This window comes from Leucopleurus acutus, assembly GCF_964270905.1.
Source record: "Leucopleurus acutus genome assembly, chromosome: 7".
Classification (NCBI taxonomy): domain Eukaryota; kingdom Metazoa; phylum Chordata; class Mammalia; order Artiodactyla; family Delphinidae; genus Leucopleurus; species Leucopleurus acutus.
Window position 1 is genome coordinate 28,553,894 of NC_139150.1, and position 20,872 is coordinate 28,574,765.

General features: G+C 34.9%; 1 protein-coding gene across 2 annotated transcripts in view; it reads right to left on the reverse strand.

Annotated features, from left to right (window-relative positions):
• Positions 1–1,305: 1,305 nt before the first annotated feature.
• SMC2 (structural maintenance of chromosomes 2) overlaps positions 1,306–20,872 on the reverse strand; it is a 52,003-nt gene continuing 32,436 nt past the window's right edge. For both annotated transcript variants that reach the window (XM_082843190.1, XM_082843191.1), the window contains exons 18-25: positions 18,586–18,779; positions 17,411–17,554; positions 14,022–14,216; positions 12,008–12,208; positions 9,564–9,680; positions 6,262–6,422; positions 3,023–3,170; positions 1,306–2,143 (exon numbers count right to left, since the gene is read on the reverse strand). In XM_082843190.1, coding sequence (XP_082699316.1) covers positions 1,985–2,143; positions 3,023–3,170; positions 6,262–6,422; positions 9,564–9,680; positions 12,008–12,208; positions 14,022–14,216; positions 17,411–17,554; positions 18,586–18,779 — 1,319 coding nt within the window. In that variant the 3' untranslated portion in view covers positions 1,306–1,984. The remainder of the gene's footprint in view (positions 2,144–3,022; positions 3,171–6,261; positions 6,423–9,563; positions 9,681–12,007; positions 12,209–14,021; positions 14,217–17,410; positions 17,555–18,585; positions 18,780–20,872) is intronic.

The following is a 20,872-nucleotide window of genomic DNA, read 5'->3' on the forward strand; positions in this document are numbered from 1 at the left end:
AATAGGTTCTGGAGACCAACTACTAAGATTTGTATCTTGGCTCTGCTATTCACTATCTGTATGAACACTGTGGGCAAGTTTCTTAACTTCTCTGCTCAATTCAATTTTGTCAGTTATATAGTGCTGATGACAACAATTACTTACCTCACTGGATTATTACTAGGATTACTAGGATTAAGTGTGAAAAGGTGTGCAAATGAAAATAGTGTCTGATGTATAGAAAAAGCTCAATAAATATTAGTTACTCATATTATTGCAGATGTTTGAAACAAATGTTCCCATTCCCCTTAATGTGTTCCCTCTAATCAAAGAATAATGACATTACAAAAATTTAATGTTTGGGGATTTCCATTAGAAAGCAAACAAACAAATAGAAAATTTGTTAGCAGAGGAAACAAAATTAGTACATATGCAAAATATTCAATCCCACAAGTTACTTATAAAATGATAATTCAAATAGCAATTAAATATCATTTTATAACTGGTAAATTAGAAATATTAAAATTAACAGCCAGGTCTGACTAGGTTTTAGTCAACAGGCATACTGTATTGGTGACAGTGTGAACTGATGTAATTCTTTTTGGCAAATGATTTGCAAAACATTTGAAAAGAAATATACTTACGTCTGTTGCATGTGACACTGGACTTCCTGTAACTCAGCATTTTCAGCTTTGTCTCCTTCTCCTCCCACAGTGGACAGAACTAATTCCATATTCAGTCTTTCCAATGTGCCCCACAGTATCAGTTACCTGGGTGTTATCTGACATGCTCAGATATGATATGAGGATGAAGGATGAGAAGTATTAAACCCAGGCCAGGAAGTATGAGCATACATTAGGAAACGGATACCACAAAGGAACTGAGACTCAAGTATTAAGAAATGTGGGGCCAAAATAACATACCCAAGGTCAGATTATATCGTGTCAGAACTTTCAAGATCTGGAGTTCGGAACACATGGTTCTAGGGACATATTAAGAGATACTAAGAACCATATATAGTATTCTTACAGTGTTTATTAGCGCCATCTTTTGAAATCTTAAAGGAAATTCATGGTTTTAAGCTGGAAAGCAGAGGACACTAAGAAATAAAATAATCATCAAATTTTGAGTCCTTTTGGTAGAACAGATGGATCTATTTATTTATATATATTGGCTCCTATATTCTCACTCACCAAGGTTGTTATTGATTGGATTATGGAAAGGCTGACAAAACTCTTTGAAAATATTAGGAGACTTCAGATAAACTTGCAACAGAGAGCAGCATGCAACATACCTTTCTCCCAAGCTTTTATTAAAATACTCATAAAGATTTTTAAAAAGACAAGACTGCACAGACCAATTACTAAGCATACAGAAACATGATATTCAAACGTCATTAAAATGACAGAAATCTTTTAAGATCTGCTTCCCATCTGAGTCTAAATCAAGGATCTGGCATTGTCCTCAAGGAACTAACCACAAATAACTCAGTGCATGCCTAATAGCTTTCTTTGTGTTCCCTTTGTTGGTCCAGCTACTTGCTTTATAATTCTTCCTTACCTGAATGACATTATTAGCAATAGAAAACACACAAATATTACCGTAGGAATTAGCTAATTATTAAAAGCTGATTATCAGCTATATTTATCCTATAATTTAATTTCATCTGTTTCTTTGTAGTTTTGCTTTTACATACAAAACATACCACCAAATATGTATCTCTGGCTTCCTAATATATAAAAGACTTGTGTAAGAAAAAACATTTGATGACATACATAAAATCACAATCACAGTAATTGGACCACAGTTTACACTAATTCAGAACAGAGGAATTTATGCTCATTTATAAGTGATTATATAAAGGAAGAGAAAATGGGTTAGGTAACAAAATGATTAAATTTTTTATATGAAAAAATTACATGAATCCCAAGTTCTTAAAAAGTTTATGTTTAAAAAGTAAGTCAAGGTGAAAGAATAAATTTGTACTTTTAACTTCCGTATGTGATCATTTGGGTCCTTTTGCCTTGGATTTGGTTTCCTTTGGAACTTTTCCATTTTGACACTGAGTAAATCTGGCTACTGTAGAAACACCATCCACAAACTTGGTTTTGAAAAGGACGTTTGCATTGTTGAACATACCTTCCTTTAGGGACACCACAATGAACTTAAGGGAGAAAGAAAAACAGCATAAAGTACTTTTTGCAGTATCCTTGAAGAAGTTCACTCTTTTTATACTGAGGTTAAGAATCATTTGGAGATACTTTGTTATTGCTTTAAATGCTTGGCTCCATGCATATGCACATCCTCAAATGCAAGTAACAAATAGTTATTATTAGGCACCTCAATGAATTCTTTCCATATGCAGTTTTAGGAGTCTCTTAGTTTTACTCTGAATACTTCATTACCCAAGTTACTATCTTCTGCTGGTTGGCTGCTTGTTGCTATCTTCTCCAATTAGTATCACTGTCTTGTTGCTAGTTCTAAATGCCACTGTTAGCTGCTAAAAAAACTGCCACAATAAATACACAGTCTATGATAACTATGGTAAGTGAAGCCCCCCAGAATTGTTCAATGCATTATCTATATAATCATATTTAGTAGCCTTAGTTCCTGCAGCAACAGTTCAATAAAAACAAACTGTTTTTAGCTTCAAGGGTTTTTTAAATCACTTTCTAGGAGGAATGAAGAGTACCCCATCAAGTGCCACATGATTTTCTGATATATTTTTCAGGTGTATCCTTGAAACAGTCTTGTTTTGATTGTGTATCTTCTGGCAGCTAGCTAGAGAAAATAATTACCCTAAAAAATTCCAAATTACAAAAAAAATTAGATTCTCCCTCATGAGGGAGAATGTATGCTCTTTTCTTTAATAAGAGACAAAACCCTCTTTTCTTCTATACCCATTTGAATAGAAATATATTTAAAGAGATACATAACACCTTAGTATTCCTCAATCCTGAATATCTTATTTATACTGACCATTACTAAAAAGTAGTTTTAGAAAACAAACTAGAACTATTCTGAGACTTTTTTTGGTTCTTACCTGAGAATGTGTGAAATGAGTACGTAGCATCTGTCCAATATTCTGAGTATGAGAAAGATCCAAGGCTGCATCTACCTCATCCAGGATGTAAATTGGGGCAGGTTTGAAGAGGAGCATGGACAGTATTAATGACAAAGCCACTAAAGACCTAAGAAAAGAAGGTCGAAAGAAAAGCTGTCAGAACTTGATTTTACCACTTTTTACCAAAGCACTGAAGCAAATCTGCTGTCCTGTTACCATTATGAATAGTGCCAATTTAGCTGAAAGATAGTTATAGAAAAAAGAATCGTAAGTTTCAAACTTGAAAACTTTTGTTTCATTAAAATGTTTTTTACTTTAGCTTTCCATTTTTCCCTCTCTTCAACAAGTTTTATTTTGAATAAAACAGGTATATGTTCTTCTTTCCTGTCAGATAATTAGGATGTTATATTTGGCACCTAACCTTAAGAAAAGATCATATTAGTGTTAATAGTTTTCTCTTTCTCTCCCTAAAACTCTTTTTCAGTTCTTTTCTATATCCCCTTTAACTACAGCTGTTTTTGTTCTAGTCTGGAATGAAGAAATATAACAATTCTTATATTTTTCTTAAATATTTCATTAAAAAGCCTTGTTTATTGTAATACAAATGTTTAGAATTATTTAAAAATAGGATTAAAATTACAGTAACATCTGTAGCACACTTAATTCTGTAACTTCAAATATCTCCTGACATGCAGCACTGGAGTAAACAGTCTAATGCTTACTGTATTCCAATAGGGTATTTATTAAGAAACATGTAAGTGGGGAAAAAAAATTGTGTGTATAAGTAGAGGGGGTCTAGGAAGGTGAAACCAAAATTTCTAGCAAAGGAAATGAATGAAACTACAATAAAAACCAAACAAATTGATCTTTACTGCTATAGAGGGTAGCGAGGGTAGCTGAGGTCACTTAAGAAACCTAAAATTACTTTTCAGTGTCTTTCTCTGTACCAAATATTTAAGGCACTGAGCTTAAAAACAATTCATCAACACTTAAACTACTATGCTGGATTATGGTATAATCCATAATAATCTGAAAATAAGTTTATATCATCTTAATTATGGAAATAATTTTTAGGTTCCAGTAAGAAAATAAGCATACATTCTCTATTTTCCTCAAAAAATTTTCTAGGACTTTGGCAAAACAATTAAAGATGCTGTGATCTAAACTGTGGAATTCAACTTTGATTGACAGGCAGCAGAAGCTGTCTTTTTTGACTTAAAATATTTTGGAATTTTATCAGTAATGAAAAATAAAGAGTGGACTCCTATTCATAAAAATGACAAAAGATTTCATAAGAGAAATTAACAGGTCTTAGTATTTTCTACATCCATAAGAGAAGAGTTACATGATGGCACAGAGCACATGAGAACAATTCAAGAACTGTGGACTGTACATCCTGCAGGGGAAAAAATACAGAATTAATAAACATCTTCAATTATATTGATATTCACAATTTTCTCTCAGGAGGTTTTAATTATTTGGCTCTCTGCAGTTAAAAAGTTAGGCCAAATGACCATCTAAGTTTCTCTCGATATACTGATTGTCTGAATCACTGCATAACACAAGGCTGGAAGAAACTTCCCTGAAGCCCAGAACATGCTATTTCCAGTACTCTTCTTTCATTTATGTAGATCCAAGTTTCCATTTGGTATCATTTTCCTTTCACCAGAGAACTTCCTTTAACTTGTACAGTTCTGCTGGAATCAAATTCTTCCACCTTTTGTTTTTCTGAAAAAATATATTGCCTTCAATATGAAGAATATTTCTACTAGATACAGAATTCTAGGTTGACACATTTTTCTTTTAGCACTTTATAGATGTTGTTCCAGACTTCTGGCTTGCATAGTTTTTTGTTTTTTTTTTTTAACATCTTTATTGGAGTATAATTGCTCTACAATGGTGTGTTAGTTTCTGCTTTATAATGGCTTGCATAGTTTTTAACAAGAAGGCTAAAGTCATTCTTCTTTGTTCCTTGGCACTTAATATGCCTTTTTACCTCTGACTGCTTTTAAGATTTTTCTCCTAATCACTGGTTTTCAGCAACTTTATATGACATGCCTTGCTGTGTTACTGTATGTGCAGGAAGCGAGTGTATGCGTTTATCTTACCTGGGGTTCACAGAAATCAAGTATGTGGGTTTACAGAAGTCATCAAATCTGGAAAATCTGGGTCCATTATTTTTTTTGTTTTTTTCTGTTTTCCTCTCCCTTTGAAACTCCAATTACATGTATGTTAGATCTCTCAATATTGTCCCACAGGTCACTGAAGCTCTTTTTGTTTTTACAGTTGCGTGTTTCTAAGCTTGACTTGAATAGATTCTATTGATATGTCTTCAAATTGAGTGAGTCATCTTTCTTTTATTCTGTCGAATCCGTTGTTAATCTTATGCAGTAAACTTTTCCTTTCAGGTATATTTTTTATCTCTAGAAGTTCCACTGGATTCTTCGTGGATAGCTTCCATGTCTCTCATCACATTCTTTTTTTCGTGTAAATAGTTAATGTAACTCTTTAACCTCCTTGTCTGCTAGTTTCATCACCTGTCATTTCTGGGTCTGTTTTTCCTCTAGGTTATGAATCATATTTTCTCGATTTCTGTCTAGAATCATTTTCTCGATTTCTGTCTAGTAATTTTTATTAGATGCTGAACACTGTTATTATGTTGTTTACAGTCTCAACGTTGTTGTCTGTCTTTAAAGCATGTTGGGCCTGCAATGAACCTTTGCTAAGGGGTGTCTAAAATAGCCTTCACTTTAGAGGTAGTGCAAATGTAATGCTAATGTGTAGCTCTCTGGGGCTTCCCCAAATTCTAATCTGTTTCCTTCATTTTTTAGTAAGACTACTGGACTTTGTGTGGGTTTCCCTCCCTGCATCTGCAGTCAAAAAATTGCTCCTAGGGAGAAAGCTAGGGTAAACAGTGGACTCAGCATTTTTGTTTCATTTCTCTCAGGTATCTCCTGGGTTATCCATTTTCCAATGTCTGAAAGTAATTGTTTCTCATGTATTTTGTCTAGTTTTCTAGTTGCTAATCCTTATTTCTACTTTGTTGCCTACTATGTTAATCAAATGTCCTAACTAAAATTTGTAGTCTCACATATTATTAGGCTCCTTAAATTCTACATGCAAAGATAGCAAAGCAAATCTGAAATAAAATTGGGAGGCAATGAGATGTTGGACTATAATAAAGTAAGAGGATTATTGCAAAGGGATTACTCACTCACCTCTGACCACCACTAAGTTCAGTTAGGTTTTCTTTCCAAGTATTTCCTAAGGCAACCTTAAACTCCAGACCATCCAATACATTTTGCCCTTCTGGTGGTGCAAGCATAGCATTAGCACCGGGCAAAAGAGTAGAAAAAATAGATCCAAAGTCCTTGTTCACCTGGATAAAAAAAAGATTAAACTATCAGAGAAGGTTTTCCAAGAAGAATCAAATGATGTGTATATATGCAAACCAGCAGGAGCATTTTGTTGTCTGTTACCCTAGCTCTGAGGTTGGCAAGTTATGGTCCATGTGACAAATCTGGCCATGCCCATTCACTTATGTATTGTCTATGGCTGCCAGCAATATAGTCTAGTGGTTGCAACACAGACTACATGGCTCTGAAATACTTATCTGTCCCTTTACAGAAAGAGTTTACTGAGCTTTGCTCTAACTTCCAGGGGAAACTAGAGGCTATACCTCTAACTCTACCATGAAGTTTTGATACAACAAAAGGCCATGGTTGCCGGAATCCTCAGAGACACACAACTGGATAATATAGGAGATTGAACTTTCAGCTGGAGAAGAAAAACAAAAACTCTTTTGGCATAAAATGTTCTCTTAAAAAATTTGTTTTCTGTTGACTGGTATGGTAAGGCCTGTGGTTATCAGCTAACTTTAAGAAGCCTAAGATCAGGGTGAAGTCTAGGAGAAAAAGAGGCATGAAATCAAACCAGATCTGTTAAAGGTGTTCAGTGGTTCTTTTCTATGCTTCTTCTCAAAGCCAAAGAAGTTAAGGTATCAAGGGACAGGAACAGGATTGAGCCCCAAAAGAAAAAGGCTAAAGAAGCTATTTGGCCTATTCCCATAAAGCTCAGCAGAAGATTACACAGAGATTTAGGACCAATATTCTAGACTGTAACTGAGTAATTTTTGTGCATACACACTTGATCAATGCCTTGAGAATTCAGCCATCTGTCTTCAAAGACATGACTAATAATCTTAGAGAGTTCAGCAGACAAAATTGAGAATGTATACATGCATGCACACATGTGCACACACACACGAGGATTTGACATCCATGTTCTCTAGGGAAATCTCCACCTTCAAGTATAAAATTCAAGTGCAAATACACTTTTTATGAATATTTGTAGTAATAAGGAAATCTCCTAGACATAAACAGTCTCCTAAATATAAATTTACTAAGGAACACATATCTTAAGAACAACTGTACACATGCTAATATCCTACACAGAGAAAGTAGATTCTAGTTTTATCTGGGATAGATTTCCAGAGCTAGGCAAGGTTCATCACAATGAGGAGAGGACTGCTGTCTTTTCTAGGAGAATGACAGAAGATAGCATTGTATTTATAATATAAACACCTTTTCTTTTAAAAAATTTTTTGACCAGGCAGGAGAGAGGCAGCTCAAAACTAAGACTACTAAATGCTACTAAATCCCAAAGATGACCATGGATCCTGGATCCCATGTGGAAATTCCTCCAAAAGGGAAAAGACAAACTTTCAATTAATGGGTAGAGAAGAATATAGATAGGAAATAAACTGAATTTTGAAATTCCAATAAGGCTAGAAGGAAACAAAAAAGCAAAAAACACAACCAGTGCCTAAAATACTCTGGCTTTGTCAATCAACTATACTTGAAGCCATAAGGAAATAATGTAATGCTGATAATAATAGTACCTACTTCATTAGGTTACTTTGAGAATTAAGTGGGAAAATTAATAGGAGAATAGTGCCTGACATATATCATAAGCACTCAATAAAATAAATTTACTTGCTTTGGGAGAACTTTAGAGACTGGGGAAAAATCAGTTTAAAAGATAAATTTGTACTCACACTAAATCCAGGAACCATGGGGAAAACAAAAGACAGACTCTCTCAGATCTAGTGTTAAATCCACATATTGTGCAAGAATAATGGGGCCAACTTTTTGCAAGCATTTTTAAAAAGACAAATACTACAGGGAGACTGAACACTGCAAATAAGTTGTAGAGCAGGAAAAACAATGCAATTGAAAGACACAATTGTTCTGCCATTACCAAAAATAAAGTTCCTGAAGAATTAAAAAGAGAAAAAGAGGTAAGGTGCCAGTTTAATCCCCGAGGCCCAGGCCTGTTAAAGTACCAAACAGCATAGTAACTATGGAATCTTTTGAGGAGGAGTCTTTTTCTATGGTAGGTATAGGAAAACTTCACAGAAGAGGCTAAGGAATTATCCTAAAGGAGATAAATCTATGCAGCCAGGGAAGTAGAAATAATAGTAAAGAACCTTGAAATCTGCCAAAGTTGTCATAAAACGAAACAAAAATGGTAATTGGGATTCTGTTGTTGCATATGAATCCTGGAAATGAATACTGAACTTCCTTGTTTATTACCCATTTCTACTTCTTAAAAAGCAACAAAAGGCAATTTTAACTTTAGTTCTAATTAGGAAAAGAGAATTCCACTTTTTCTACCTTTTGACTGTTATGATATTAGGCTATTTCACCTTTCTAAGCTTGTTTCCTCATTTGTAAAATAGTGATAATAATTATCAAAGTTACGGAATTAAGATAATTCATGTAAAATGACAGAACTGCTCTTAACTATAATATAATTATATAAAATTAGTATTACTTTATGTAATTATTAATCTAACATGTATAAAAATCCTTTGCTAAAAATCTAAGAATGCCTAATACTTATGAATTCTGAAATGCAATTAATTTATAAGTGGTAAGGAATACACAATCTTGCTATAGAAACATTCTTAGAACTAATATTTGACCTCTGTGAGTCTGGGCAAGAGAAACTGAAGAGCTAAGAACTGAAGGAGTCCTTTGGAGAGGTTTTCCAACAGTTAGAGAGAGCTTCCCCCATGTGAAACAGATAATGCTTCCAGTTTTAAGCAGAGGATGAGTGGGACTATAGCAGATAATTGGAAGAAACCTTAGATACTGTCCAATATTAGAACCTATGATCTCATAAGAAGGAAAGAGGGTAAACAGTAACCCAGACCCGGCAAACGATGTAAGAAGGAAACATGTAGAAATCTAGAAAATTAGAAATTTAATATAGCTTAGGAACCAGAGAAGTAGACTATGAGAGCATGATGGAATGACACAACTTATCTTTGCAAATCAGTAGTAAAGTCCAAAAGGACAAAATGCTTTAAAAAGCCTACAAGGTTTTAATTAAGGTCTGAGCTGTGCCTCAAACAAAAATTAGCTATTTCAAATTCATCTTAGAGTACAACCCTATTAACTTTATCTTTCATCCTTTCCTCATACAGAATAAATTATACAATTTTTGGTTCAAATACCTTTTGCCAAGCAATATTTAGGGCTTGGTTTTTCTTCTGGTCAAGGTCTTCTATAGTTGCAAGGATTTTGGATTTGTCATTTTCTACAATTCTCTTCTTCTTCATCAAGTCATTATACTAGTAAGATAAAAGGCATACTTAATTGGGAAAACACAAAATTTTCTTTATATTCTAGAATTCAGTCAAGAATAAAGAGATTTCATTATTCTTATATGCAATATATACAACTCCTATTTACCAAAAAGATATACTACATTGAATTATAATGTAAGCCAAATTAAGGAAAGTAAATATATCATCTATATGTAAAATTCAATTACTATAACTGAGAATTTATAGGACAAGCTGTTGAAATATTTTGACTCCACTAGTATTCCCTTATCTTCCTAGCAGCCAAGGCAAAAAGGAAAATTTGTCATATGTAAACTCAAAAGTAGCCCTGCATGCTTAAGAAGCAAGGTCAGTCTTAGCAGTGACACAAATAAAATTTTAATTCTTCACCATGGTGTATAAAGTCCTACATAAATTGGATCTTATTTATCTCTGAATTTCTGGCATCACACTCCTCCCCAGGCTTCAGCCATATGGTCACTTTTTTTCAGTTTTGTGAACATAATAAGTTCACTGTAGCCTTATGGACCCTGCATTGTTCTTCCTCTATTTCTGACATAACAGGTGCCTCAAGTTTCCACTCAAACATCACATCTTCAAAGTAGCCTTCCCTGGTTAATGTAGAAATTTACTGAAAAAAATTTTGAGGGAGGCAACGGAGGGAGAACAAACCATGAGCAGCAGCAGAACTTTCTAAAAATCCTTTTAACTTATTTCTCCTCAAAGCCTCACATTTCAAGGAGCTTCAAATTCTCCCTGAAAAACTCCAGCCAGTCTTGCTAGTTTCCTTGCCATCCCTCTCCTTTGTGGAGAGGAGGTTTTAGGAGCTTGGCCATATTTTTATCCTATTCCTTGCTAATTCCATATAGTTTCTTATATGTGGTGACACAAAATATAACAACAAAAGGCCAGCTGCTGATCAACCATAGAGCCTTCCTCTCTGGTAAGGAGATGAGAGTTGGTAAATTCTTTTAAAAAAATATTAGCCCCAGTTATCATTATCTAATGAAGCAAACAAGTAAAAGTAAACAAGTTTCATGATGTAAAGCAGCTCAAATTCAGACAAAATATTTCCTTTCCAAAAAGATGCCATATATTGCAAAGGTTTAATGGAGAAATGTAAACCAGCAGGAACATTTTATAGAGATCACAGCAGGTGCATTATTAGACTGTTCAGCATCTAACATAGATTCTCTGTAGACACTAATGTCAATAACGGTTTACAAAAACCTGTTACCAAAAAATTTGTTAAAAGTGATTGAGCTCATAAGTATTTCCATTTTTACAGAGCTCTCATTAACTCTGCTATACAAATTCAAACAGAATTTTACAGAATTAAAGAAGGTATAATATAAAATTACTCAGATTGCTATTTCCTATGGAGCCATCAATAGGAACTGCTTTCTCCTTTGGGTTTTTCTAGGGACATGCAGACTATAAAAGGTAGGGGAGATGGATAACATTATCAAGTAACTGAGAGCATTAAAACAGAGAAGACACTGCTGCATTTACAGATTAGTGAAACAGTGTTTATGTATATAACAATCTTAGCCATTTACTTATGTGATGGCTCCAGCATATACTGGAGTCAAAGGAAGGCAGGAGTTATGGAGTGGCTGACCGTGAGGAGGCAGACAGCAGGACACAGGTGTCCCCCACTTTTCGGAAGTTTGCTTTACACCACTACTTTTACAAGAAAAGGTAAAAAGCACAAATAGTGTTCAACACGTGTTTTGCAGTGATCCCTTAGAGAAGCAGCACACACCCCGAGCAGGGAGAGTGGCACCATCAAGCTCCTCACAGGGAACAACACTAAGCATCTCAGCATTAAGCCGCCAGAGCTTTGAACTGTGTCGATGAGCATCTGTGCTTTATCTCAGTTTATTTTATGCATCTGTTAGCAAGATGTGCCCTAAGGTAATTGCTTCTTTGCTTTATACCATTTCACAGGAATAGTTTCACAGGATTGGCGCTACTTTTGGACAGTGGGGGAAAACCTGTACTCTATTTTTCAAAATCTTTCAAAAAGGCAAGTGAAAGAAATGATAGAAATGTGAAGAGCTAACATGACCAAAAATGTTGTTTTTATTTACACCAAAAATAAGAAAGGAGTTGGAAAAGTCATTCAAGGTAAAACAGAATATATAACTGATGATGCAAAAAGAATGAAATAAGAAATAACTGGAAAGGGAGAAAGGGAAAATGCAAAGAAAACAAGTTATCAAAAGCATCAAGTAAAAGATTGACTCTAATAATCGCCTCAGAGGTCATATGAAGCCATCAATGCTACTCATATTCTGAAGTGGCCAAATAGTCATAGCAAAGTGACTTACCCGCTCTTCAGCTTCTGTCAGTACATTCATAGCTCTCATATTGACATTTCTTCCTAGTTTCTCCTTCATTTCTTGCAACTTCTGAAGTCTCTGACCAGCTTCTTTTGGGTTGTTAGTTTTGAAATCATAGGTGCTATTGGGTTGCCCAAAGAGGTGTTTCTCTGCATTAATCCAGTCATAATCTTTCAACATTTTGGACACCTAGCCACATGTGATAATGATAATAGAATGATATCATTGCTTACAAACCTTTATTTAAAAATTAGTTTCTTAAATATTTACTAATTTTAAACCACACATTTTGGGAAAAAATCCCACAATGACACATTTGGAAAAAATGAGATTCACTGTTGACAGTGGACCTATAATAAGTAAGAATATTTTTACCTGGAGGATAGGTAAGAAACTTGAGACTATACAGAAGAAGATTTTCCTATTACTCAAGCATGAGAGTAAGAGCCAACTCAAGAGAAATAGTTACAAAGTGTGTGTGTGTGTGTGTGTGTGTGTGTGTGTGTATGCACACACATATATAGAACATCTCCATTATAATGAAATATAAGTCAGATGAGGCTCCAGATTTTACCAAATTCAATCAATTGCTTCAAAAAAACAACTTGTGAAAGTTAAAAGTCTTATAAGAATACTTAAGTTGCAGAGTTGGTAAAATCATGGAAGCCTAATCCTGAGTGATACCTAATAATTCTTCTGGAAATTCTAATCTAAGTAAACTGTCCTGAATATTGACTCTATCCCCTTGCCACCCTCTTTTGACAAGGCACAGTAAAATACTTCTTCATATAATATAACCAATTAAAGTTTTTTAATTATAGTGCTTAAGGAAGACTTTCTTCTACTAGAATTGTTCAAGGTTGGTTCTGACTGGTAGAATCTAATCCTCTTCAGTCATCCTTATTAGTTCCATAGGTACAGTCTCACCACTAGAATCCAAAGTAAAATAATCATTTCTTTCCTGCTGATCTGTAAGCTCTATGAACACATTCTGTGTTCATTCTTATATCTTTAGTGCCTGGCATAGTATGCAATAAATATTTGACAAACTATGTATTTCAAAGAATCCTTGACTTTTTAGCAGTTCCACTTACAAGTCCTTCTTTCTACCCCCTTCCCTAACTGTAAATAAAATCCCCTAGCAATCACCAATACTAGCATTTTCAATTATAAAATACTAGGATATTATGACGTGGCCATAAAAAAATGTTTTTTAAACCAAGTAATGAACCTGAACAGATACTCATGGCTCTTTCAGAGAGGGTGGAAAATTGTTCTGTATGTTAAATCTCTTGTATTTTTATGATGTTAAAAAGATTTAAAAGGCACCAAACTGTTACACACCAGTAAGAAAACATGCTGAGTGAATTACTAAGACCACATAAATGCAATCTCTTAACTAAACAACGAATTTCTACAAAACCATGTATTTTCTCTAAAGTACTTAAGGCACTGTGACACATGAAAGAAAGAAACTTCAAGAGTAACCAAAAAACTGTGGGATAACTTCAAAAAGATAACTGCTTGGCAAAACATCAGATTTCAAATGCGGCTGCTAAAACTGACTATAACCGATCCTCATAAGGACATCCAGAAACCATTTAAGACGTTATTTTAGAAGTTGCCTGTGTATATTTCTCTGTGAGCTCCCTAAATTCAATTTGCAATAAGGTAAAGAATACATATTATTACTACTAACACATTAATAACTAGTTCTATGAGCAACTGGGGATAAAAACCAGTCATTTCCATAGGAGACCACTCAATATTTGGTTAAAAACATCTTGGAGATGGAATAAACTCCTGAAATTAAATTTAAAAATAAAACATTTTTGCCTCTTGGTGATTGCTGAGGAGCAGTTAACATAGTTGTAAGCCTCAAAGTTATGTTACACAGTAGTTCTGTCATTTATAGTAAGGTCTTCATTGAGCAGTTTACCAGAATATTTCAACACAGAGGCAAAAATTTGATCAAGGGTAAAAACGAACAACACAAACGTGCCTTTGCAGCAGCATCTTCAGCTTCCCGTTTATGTTTGCTGATGTTGTGGTCCAGTTCCTTAATTTTAAGCTGAGATTCATTGTTTTGCTCCTTATGTTTTGCTACTTCTGCATACTTAGCTTTAACTATGCTGTCTTGGGCTGTTATCACTTCTTTTTGCTTGGTCACCTCTTCTTGAGCTTTATTTACTAACTCCTGAAACAGATCATTAGAAGACAACATATAGCAAGGTAAGATGGAGACATTTTTAGTTTACTGAAAGATCATCTAACAGACTTCTGGGCAAGATGGCAATGTGATTACAGACAGGTAGTCATCTAACCCTCTACATTTTATATCCCCATTAAAATGACTAATGAATTTACAGATAAGTGAAAACTTGTATTACCACTAGAAAAAAAAAAGGATGGGATGTACTGTTCATGCTGAAAGCAACAATGTTTCTGCAAGATACAGTGTAACTGGGATCACCTTGGGGAGGAGGGACTACTGGAATCTGACCTGTGAGGTCTCTCAAAAAAGTGGCATTTTGGGGAGTTTACAAGATAATATGACAGACTCCCAAATGACATTTATTAGGAGGGGCAAAGAACAGGGGTGGAAGCAGGTAAGCTGGCATTTGTTCCTTTCCCTTCTATAGAAGTAAGCCATAGGGACTTTACCAGTGGCAGTAGAAAGTCAGTGTTTGGTTCTAGCAGAGGGATCAAAACGGAGATATGGAAGAGGAAGAGAAACTTTTTTGAAGAAATGGATCTGTGGCACAAAGAAAAACTTCTTGCTTTGACTTTTACTATCCCCTACCTCCCGAGGTTGAAGTTATTCAACCTCCAAAGTGATAATTACAGCTGGGATTTAGTCTATCAACTCTCACCTCCTCCCCCTCAAACCTCTTTGCTAGATCTTAAAAGTCCTTCTGGTAAAAAGATATGGTCACAGACTCACACAAATGTCTGAAAACAAAAAAACCTAGCTCAACTCAGATTTAGGTAGAGGGAAAACAGATTAAGTAGAACAACCTGCTAAAAGACTGAGGAAGCATAGATCTCTGTAAGTGATGAAAAGCACCAATAAAAATTTAGGAATTTTTTAGGCATGCTCATTAGAAAACAAGATCATTTTGAGCAGTAAACAATACTTGACATTATGGTTAGGTTATGAATGTGCCATAAATGCTTTAATTTCCTTATAATGTTTTATAATGTTTAATTTGTCTCACTTAAGGTCCTTTGCAGGAGGAAGATAAATCACAGCATTCAGCTAAAAAACCCAAAACAAAAACCCATGACAAAATCGTGTTTATGAAGATTCCCTCATGCCTAGAGGTTGAAGATCGCATCGCAGGTATGACTGTTTCAATCTTTACAATGGTAAGAAAAAAACAAGGAAATCTATCACTTAAGATTGAGCAAAAATAAAATTTTACTTTTGTTTGAACCTAATTAGTTAGTAGGCAATTTCTCTTCTTAGCTCCCTGAGAGTGTCCTTAGTGACTATTATCAGCAAATGGAAACAATTTAGAATGTAAAGCCTGAAAAAACAACCTTTACAAACTAAGTGATCCACTTTATAGTTTTCCATAAAGAGAAATGGATGCCCTCTTTTATAGAAATATGTACATGTTTTGATTTTATCTTTATTTAGATTAAGGAAGAAGTGGCTTATTTTACTTCCACATTTCTCTTTAGAAACATGACATCTAACTTTTTAAAATCCCACAACATGATGTCCATGAAAGATGGTAGAAAATATGGAGGAATGAGATGAAAAATGAGATTAAAAGACAAGTCAGAAGGCAGAAAAGAAACTGTAGAAAATGTAATCAGAAACACAAAGCTGAAAAGCATTTCTATTCCTTATCTTCAAAAAGAGTAAATAATTGTTATTCTGCTATTGGTTTGATAAATAATGTGTTAAAAAAAAAAAAAACTTGAATTTAACCACAAACAGAATGAAGAGGAAGGAACTACTTTCTAAAACACTGCATGCTACAACAATTAAAACAATCATCTCAAGGGAAAAACAACAGAAAATGTAAAAGCTGATGACAAAAGGCAAAAGCACACTTTACTATAATGTACATAAAATGGATGGAACTCCCCTGTTAAAAGCTGTTATATTTTAGTTAACATGAAGATCAATGATATATTACTTACAAAAAGAGTATCTACATAGCCACACAGCAGAAAACTTAAAAATGAAAGTTATATTGAAAAAACAAAAGTGGGTACACTTTGTAAAGCATAGTGACAATATTTAATAACACTACCGTATATTTGAAAGTTGCTAAGAGTACATCTTGAAGTTCTCATCACAAGAAAAAAAATTCTGTAATTATGTATGGTTACTAGACTTATTGTGGTGATAGTTTCACAATGTATGCAAATATTGAATCATTACGTTGTACACAGGAAACTAATATAAATGTTATGCTAATTATATCTCAGTTTTAAAAAGTAGGAGTAGAAATAATACGAAATAAAACAGAATTCAAGTTCAGAATTTAAAAACAGGGTTAAGAGGGTATCCAATATTCATGAGGGACCATTTCTAATATTTGTAGATAATAGAAATGTCTTCATAACATTTGAAAGCCCCTCAGTCCCAAATCCACCCATTACTTCCTGCTTCTGAGATGGGGACATTTCTCCCTTGCCAGGTGCAACAGTATGAAGCCTCATCAGTAAAGGATGCTATAGGGTCACTGTAGAAGGAAGGGGCTTTACTTCTTTGGTCCAACGTGCTTTTCTCAAAGGCAAGCTTGTCATGTGCAGGGGCTAGCAGCTTTCATGGCTTCCCCTGGCATCCCAGCAAGTCCGCAGGCTGGGCACCTCTCCATGGCACCCTGGAAAGCTATTTCCCAGCAAGTGCCCCTGTGTAGCACTTTCCTATGCATGATTTCCCCTAGTACTCCACCAAACTCCACCACCAGTGGGCCACAGTTATCTTCTACAAGTAGATGTGGTTCTCAGCCCTGCAGGTAAAATGGGGCTCCTTTCCAGATTTGTTTCTTCCAAGGGTGCACTGCCTCAGCCTTATGGGTAACGCTGTTCCCTGTATCTGCTGTTCGTATAGTCTTTAGAGTTTTCTTTATCTCTTAGCAATCAATGCTGCATCATTACAAACTCCTGTTATAGTTAATAATTTTTATTTAAACTTTGCCTGGTCAAATTACTGTGTAGTTTTTGTCTTCTGAATAGACCTGGACCAAAACAGTCAGTAATATTATTTCAGGTCTCTTTCTGGATTGGTACTCATAATTTTAACTCATCATGACAGGAGTGAAGAGACCATAAAGTCTCTAAAGACCTCTAAAGTCAAACATCTTCAAGCCACCATTTCAGAATTAGATTAACATTTGTAATTTCTCTAATATGGTTAGTAAATCTTACCTTATTTTTAGCCACCTCAGCTGCCATTACTGCAATCTGACCTTCATAGGATTTGATAGCTTCATTTACAGCTTCAAGCTGTTGTTCATTGGATGCATGCTCTCTCTTGAGCTCTTCTAGCTCCAGGGTGATAGCTTCAACTTCCTATAAGAAACACAGCATCTGGGCATTCAACAGGTTATTAACTACTGAAAAATAAATACATGCATGTCAACAAAATTAGTAAGATTCTCAAGCAAGTAAGACCCATAGCTTAGTTACTCAACTACCAAAACATGTAAGCTACTTCTAAAGAAGAAAGGGGAAAGGAAATTTATTTTTCTATATTAAAAAAAAAAGACAAATGTACATACAGTTTTTAAGGGTTCAAAGAACTTTGTATAAACTATATCCTTTTATTCCTATAGGGATAAACGATGTACAGTTCTACACAGCAGATAAATTAACAGAGGTAAAGCCTTTTTAAACAATTATTCAGTGACAAAAAAATTAGTTTCTTAATTTTCTTCTTTCCCATTATAGCCTTTAGTTCTTTAGAAAATACTGTGCAAGCTATGAAAGAATCATAAGGTGGGTTAAAAAAAAACAAACAAAAAAAAACTATGAACAAAAGTTAGACTTCAGTGAAATTGTACAGAATAGTGATTGAGCACAGCCTCTGCAGACAGAAAAACGCAGGTCAAATTCCAGCCTTGGCACTATCCAAAAGATATAATCAGATATCACCAGTCTATGATCAAATAGCACTTTGTAAATATAACATGCCTGGTCTTACATCATTCTTTCACAGTTTATGTATGTTCACGAAGATGATCAAACAGAAATGTCAACAGTGAATCTCTGATACGACACAGCTCTGCGTACATGATATGAGCTTTGGTCCACTCTTGAATGAAACATTTACCAAAAGGCAACTTTGCTCTTTCTCCAAAATTAGCAAGCCAATGCAACCCCTACTCAAAATTACATAACACTTAATTCCAGGGTTTCAGAGTAAAGCATATTTTAATTTGACTCATAAGATGTGTAATGTGTCTCCTAAAAAAGTACATCTCACTTTTGGATTTTGTGATAAATACCGATGAATAAGGCCAAGGCCAACCAATGGTGCTCTACCACCTTCAGTTCTATTCTGATGTTCAAAGATTAGTTCCATTTCAAAACAAAGTTATTACCTGTTGTTTTTCTTTCATTTTCTTGGTAGAAGCATCTGCTTTAGTTTTGGCACAATCTAGTTTTTTCTGTGCATCCTTCAGTTCTCTCTCTCTCTCAGCTTCTGCGTTTTTCATTTTATTCTCCAATACTTCATATTTTTCTTCTGCTTTTTTTTGAATTTCTTTGGTGTTTTTTAAGGTCTCCTCACTTTCCTCTGCATCATAAAGCAGGTAAATATGCCTATGTGAGGTCTTCCAACAACTATTAACAGGTATAGACATTAATGGCTTACAAATTCAACTTTTAATAGAAGAAAAGGTATGGAAAGTTGGAGCCAAGAGTTTAAAAAAAAAATCAACTGTTCTAACCTTATTCTAGAAATGGTATATTGAAACACAGATCATGCCTAAGAGCCATACTTGAATTATCTAATGATCTGTAAAGAAATTATTTCCAGTCACATGAAATTGAGTAACATAAACTTTACCTACAACTTAACTTATAAAAAGATCACAGACCATCTATTTTGGGCTTCCCTGGTGGTGCAGTGGTTGGGAATCTGCCTGCTAATGCAGGGGACACGGGTTCGAGCCCTGGTCTGGGAAGATCCCACATGCCGTGGAGCAACTGGGCCTGTGAGACACAACTATTGAGCCTGCGCGTCTGGAGCCTGTGCTCTGCAACAAGAGAGGCCACGATAGTGAGAGGCCTGCGCACCGTGATGAAGAGTGGCCCCAACTTGCCACAAGTAGAGAAAGCCCTTGCACAGAAATGAAGACCCAACACAGCAAAAATAAATAAAATAAATTAATAAACTCCTACCCCCAACATCTAAAAAAATATATATATATCACAGACCATCTTTTACACCATCTTTTTATATGACTGTATGCTTCCTAACATCAGAACTGAGTGTGTAACTATGGTATTTTCTTTTTATTTTAGTTATAAGAAAGCTTACAATTTACTTCATAAGCAAGCTTACTTAGTGTTCCTTGCTCCTTTATTTTTATTCAAGGAATCTTTTATTAAAGTAGAGAAGCACTGTGAGAACATGTCTAGGATGAAGCATAGGAAACATATTACCTCTAAATTTATAAATTTAAAAATAAAAAAGTAAGACAGAATGAGCATGTGATGGTCACAACTGACATACACTGTTAAGCGTTAGGACCTAGGTACAAATATAACCCTAAAAGCCATGATTAGACAATTTCCTATACTACTTTTCATTGTAGAAATGTCATTCCAAGAAATCAAAAGAGAAATAAAAAAATACTTTGTCACAAATGAAAATGGAAATACAACATACCAAAACTTACATCATATGTAGCAAAATCAGTTCTAGCTATGAGTGAAGTTCATAGCAAAGTTCATAGCAATAAATGCCTACCTAAAGAAACAAGAAAAATCTCAAACAGCTTTACACCAAAAATCTGTTGTATTTCTATACACTAAATAATCCCATTTACAACTGCATCAAAAAGAAGAACAAAGCCCAAAGTTAGTAGAAGGAAGAAAATAACAAAGATCAGTGTGGAAATAAATGAAATTGAGACTAAAAAGAAATAGAAAAAAAAATTAATGAAAGTAAGAGCTGGTTCTTTAAAACTGCCAAACTTTTAGCTAGACCTAAGGAAAAAAAGAGACTCAAAGTCAGAAATAAAAGATGAGATGTTACAACTGATACCACAGAAATATAAAGAATCATAAAAGGTTACTATTAACAATTTTACACCAACAAATCAGACAACCTAGAAAAAATAAATTACTAGAAAATACAACCTATCAAGATTGAATCATGATGAAACAAAATCTGAAAAGAGATTATTAGGAGATTTAGTAAGTAATCAAAAACCTCCCAACAAACAAAAGTCCAGGACTAGACGGCTTTACTGGTGAATTCTAACAAACATTCAAAGAAGAATTAATACCAATCCTTCCTTCTCAAATTCTTCCAAAAAGCAGACAAGGAAGAAATTGTTCCAAACTCATTTTGTGAGGCCAACATCATCCTGATATCAAAACCAGACAAGGGGGCTTCCCTGGTGGCGCAGTGGTTGGGAGTCCGCCTGCTGATGCAGGGGACACGGGTTTGTGCCCCGGTCCGGGAAGATCCCACATGCTGCAGAGCAGCTGGGCCCGTGAGCCATGGCCACTGAGCCTGTGCGTCCGGAGCCTGTGCTCCGCAATGGGAGAGGCTGCAACAGTGAGAGGCCCGCATACCACAAAAAAAAAACAACAACAGACAAGGACGCCACAAGAAAAGAAAATTACAGGCTATTATTCCTGATGAACACAAATGCA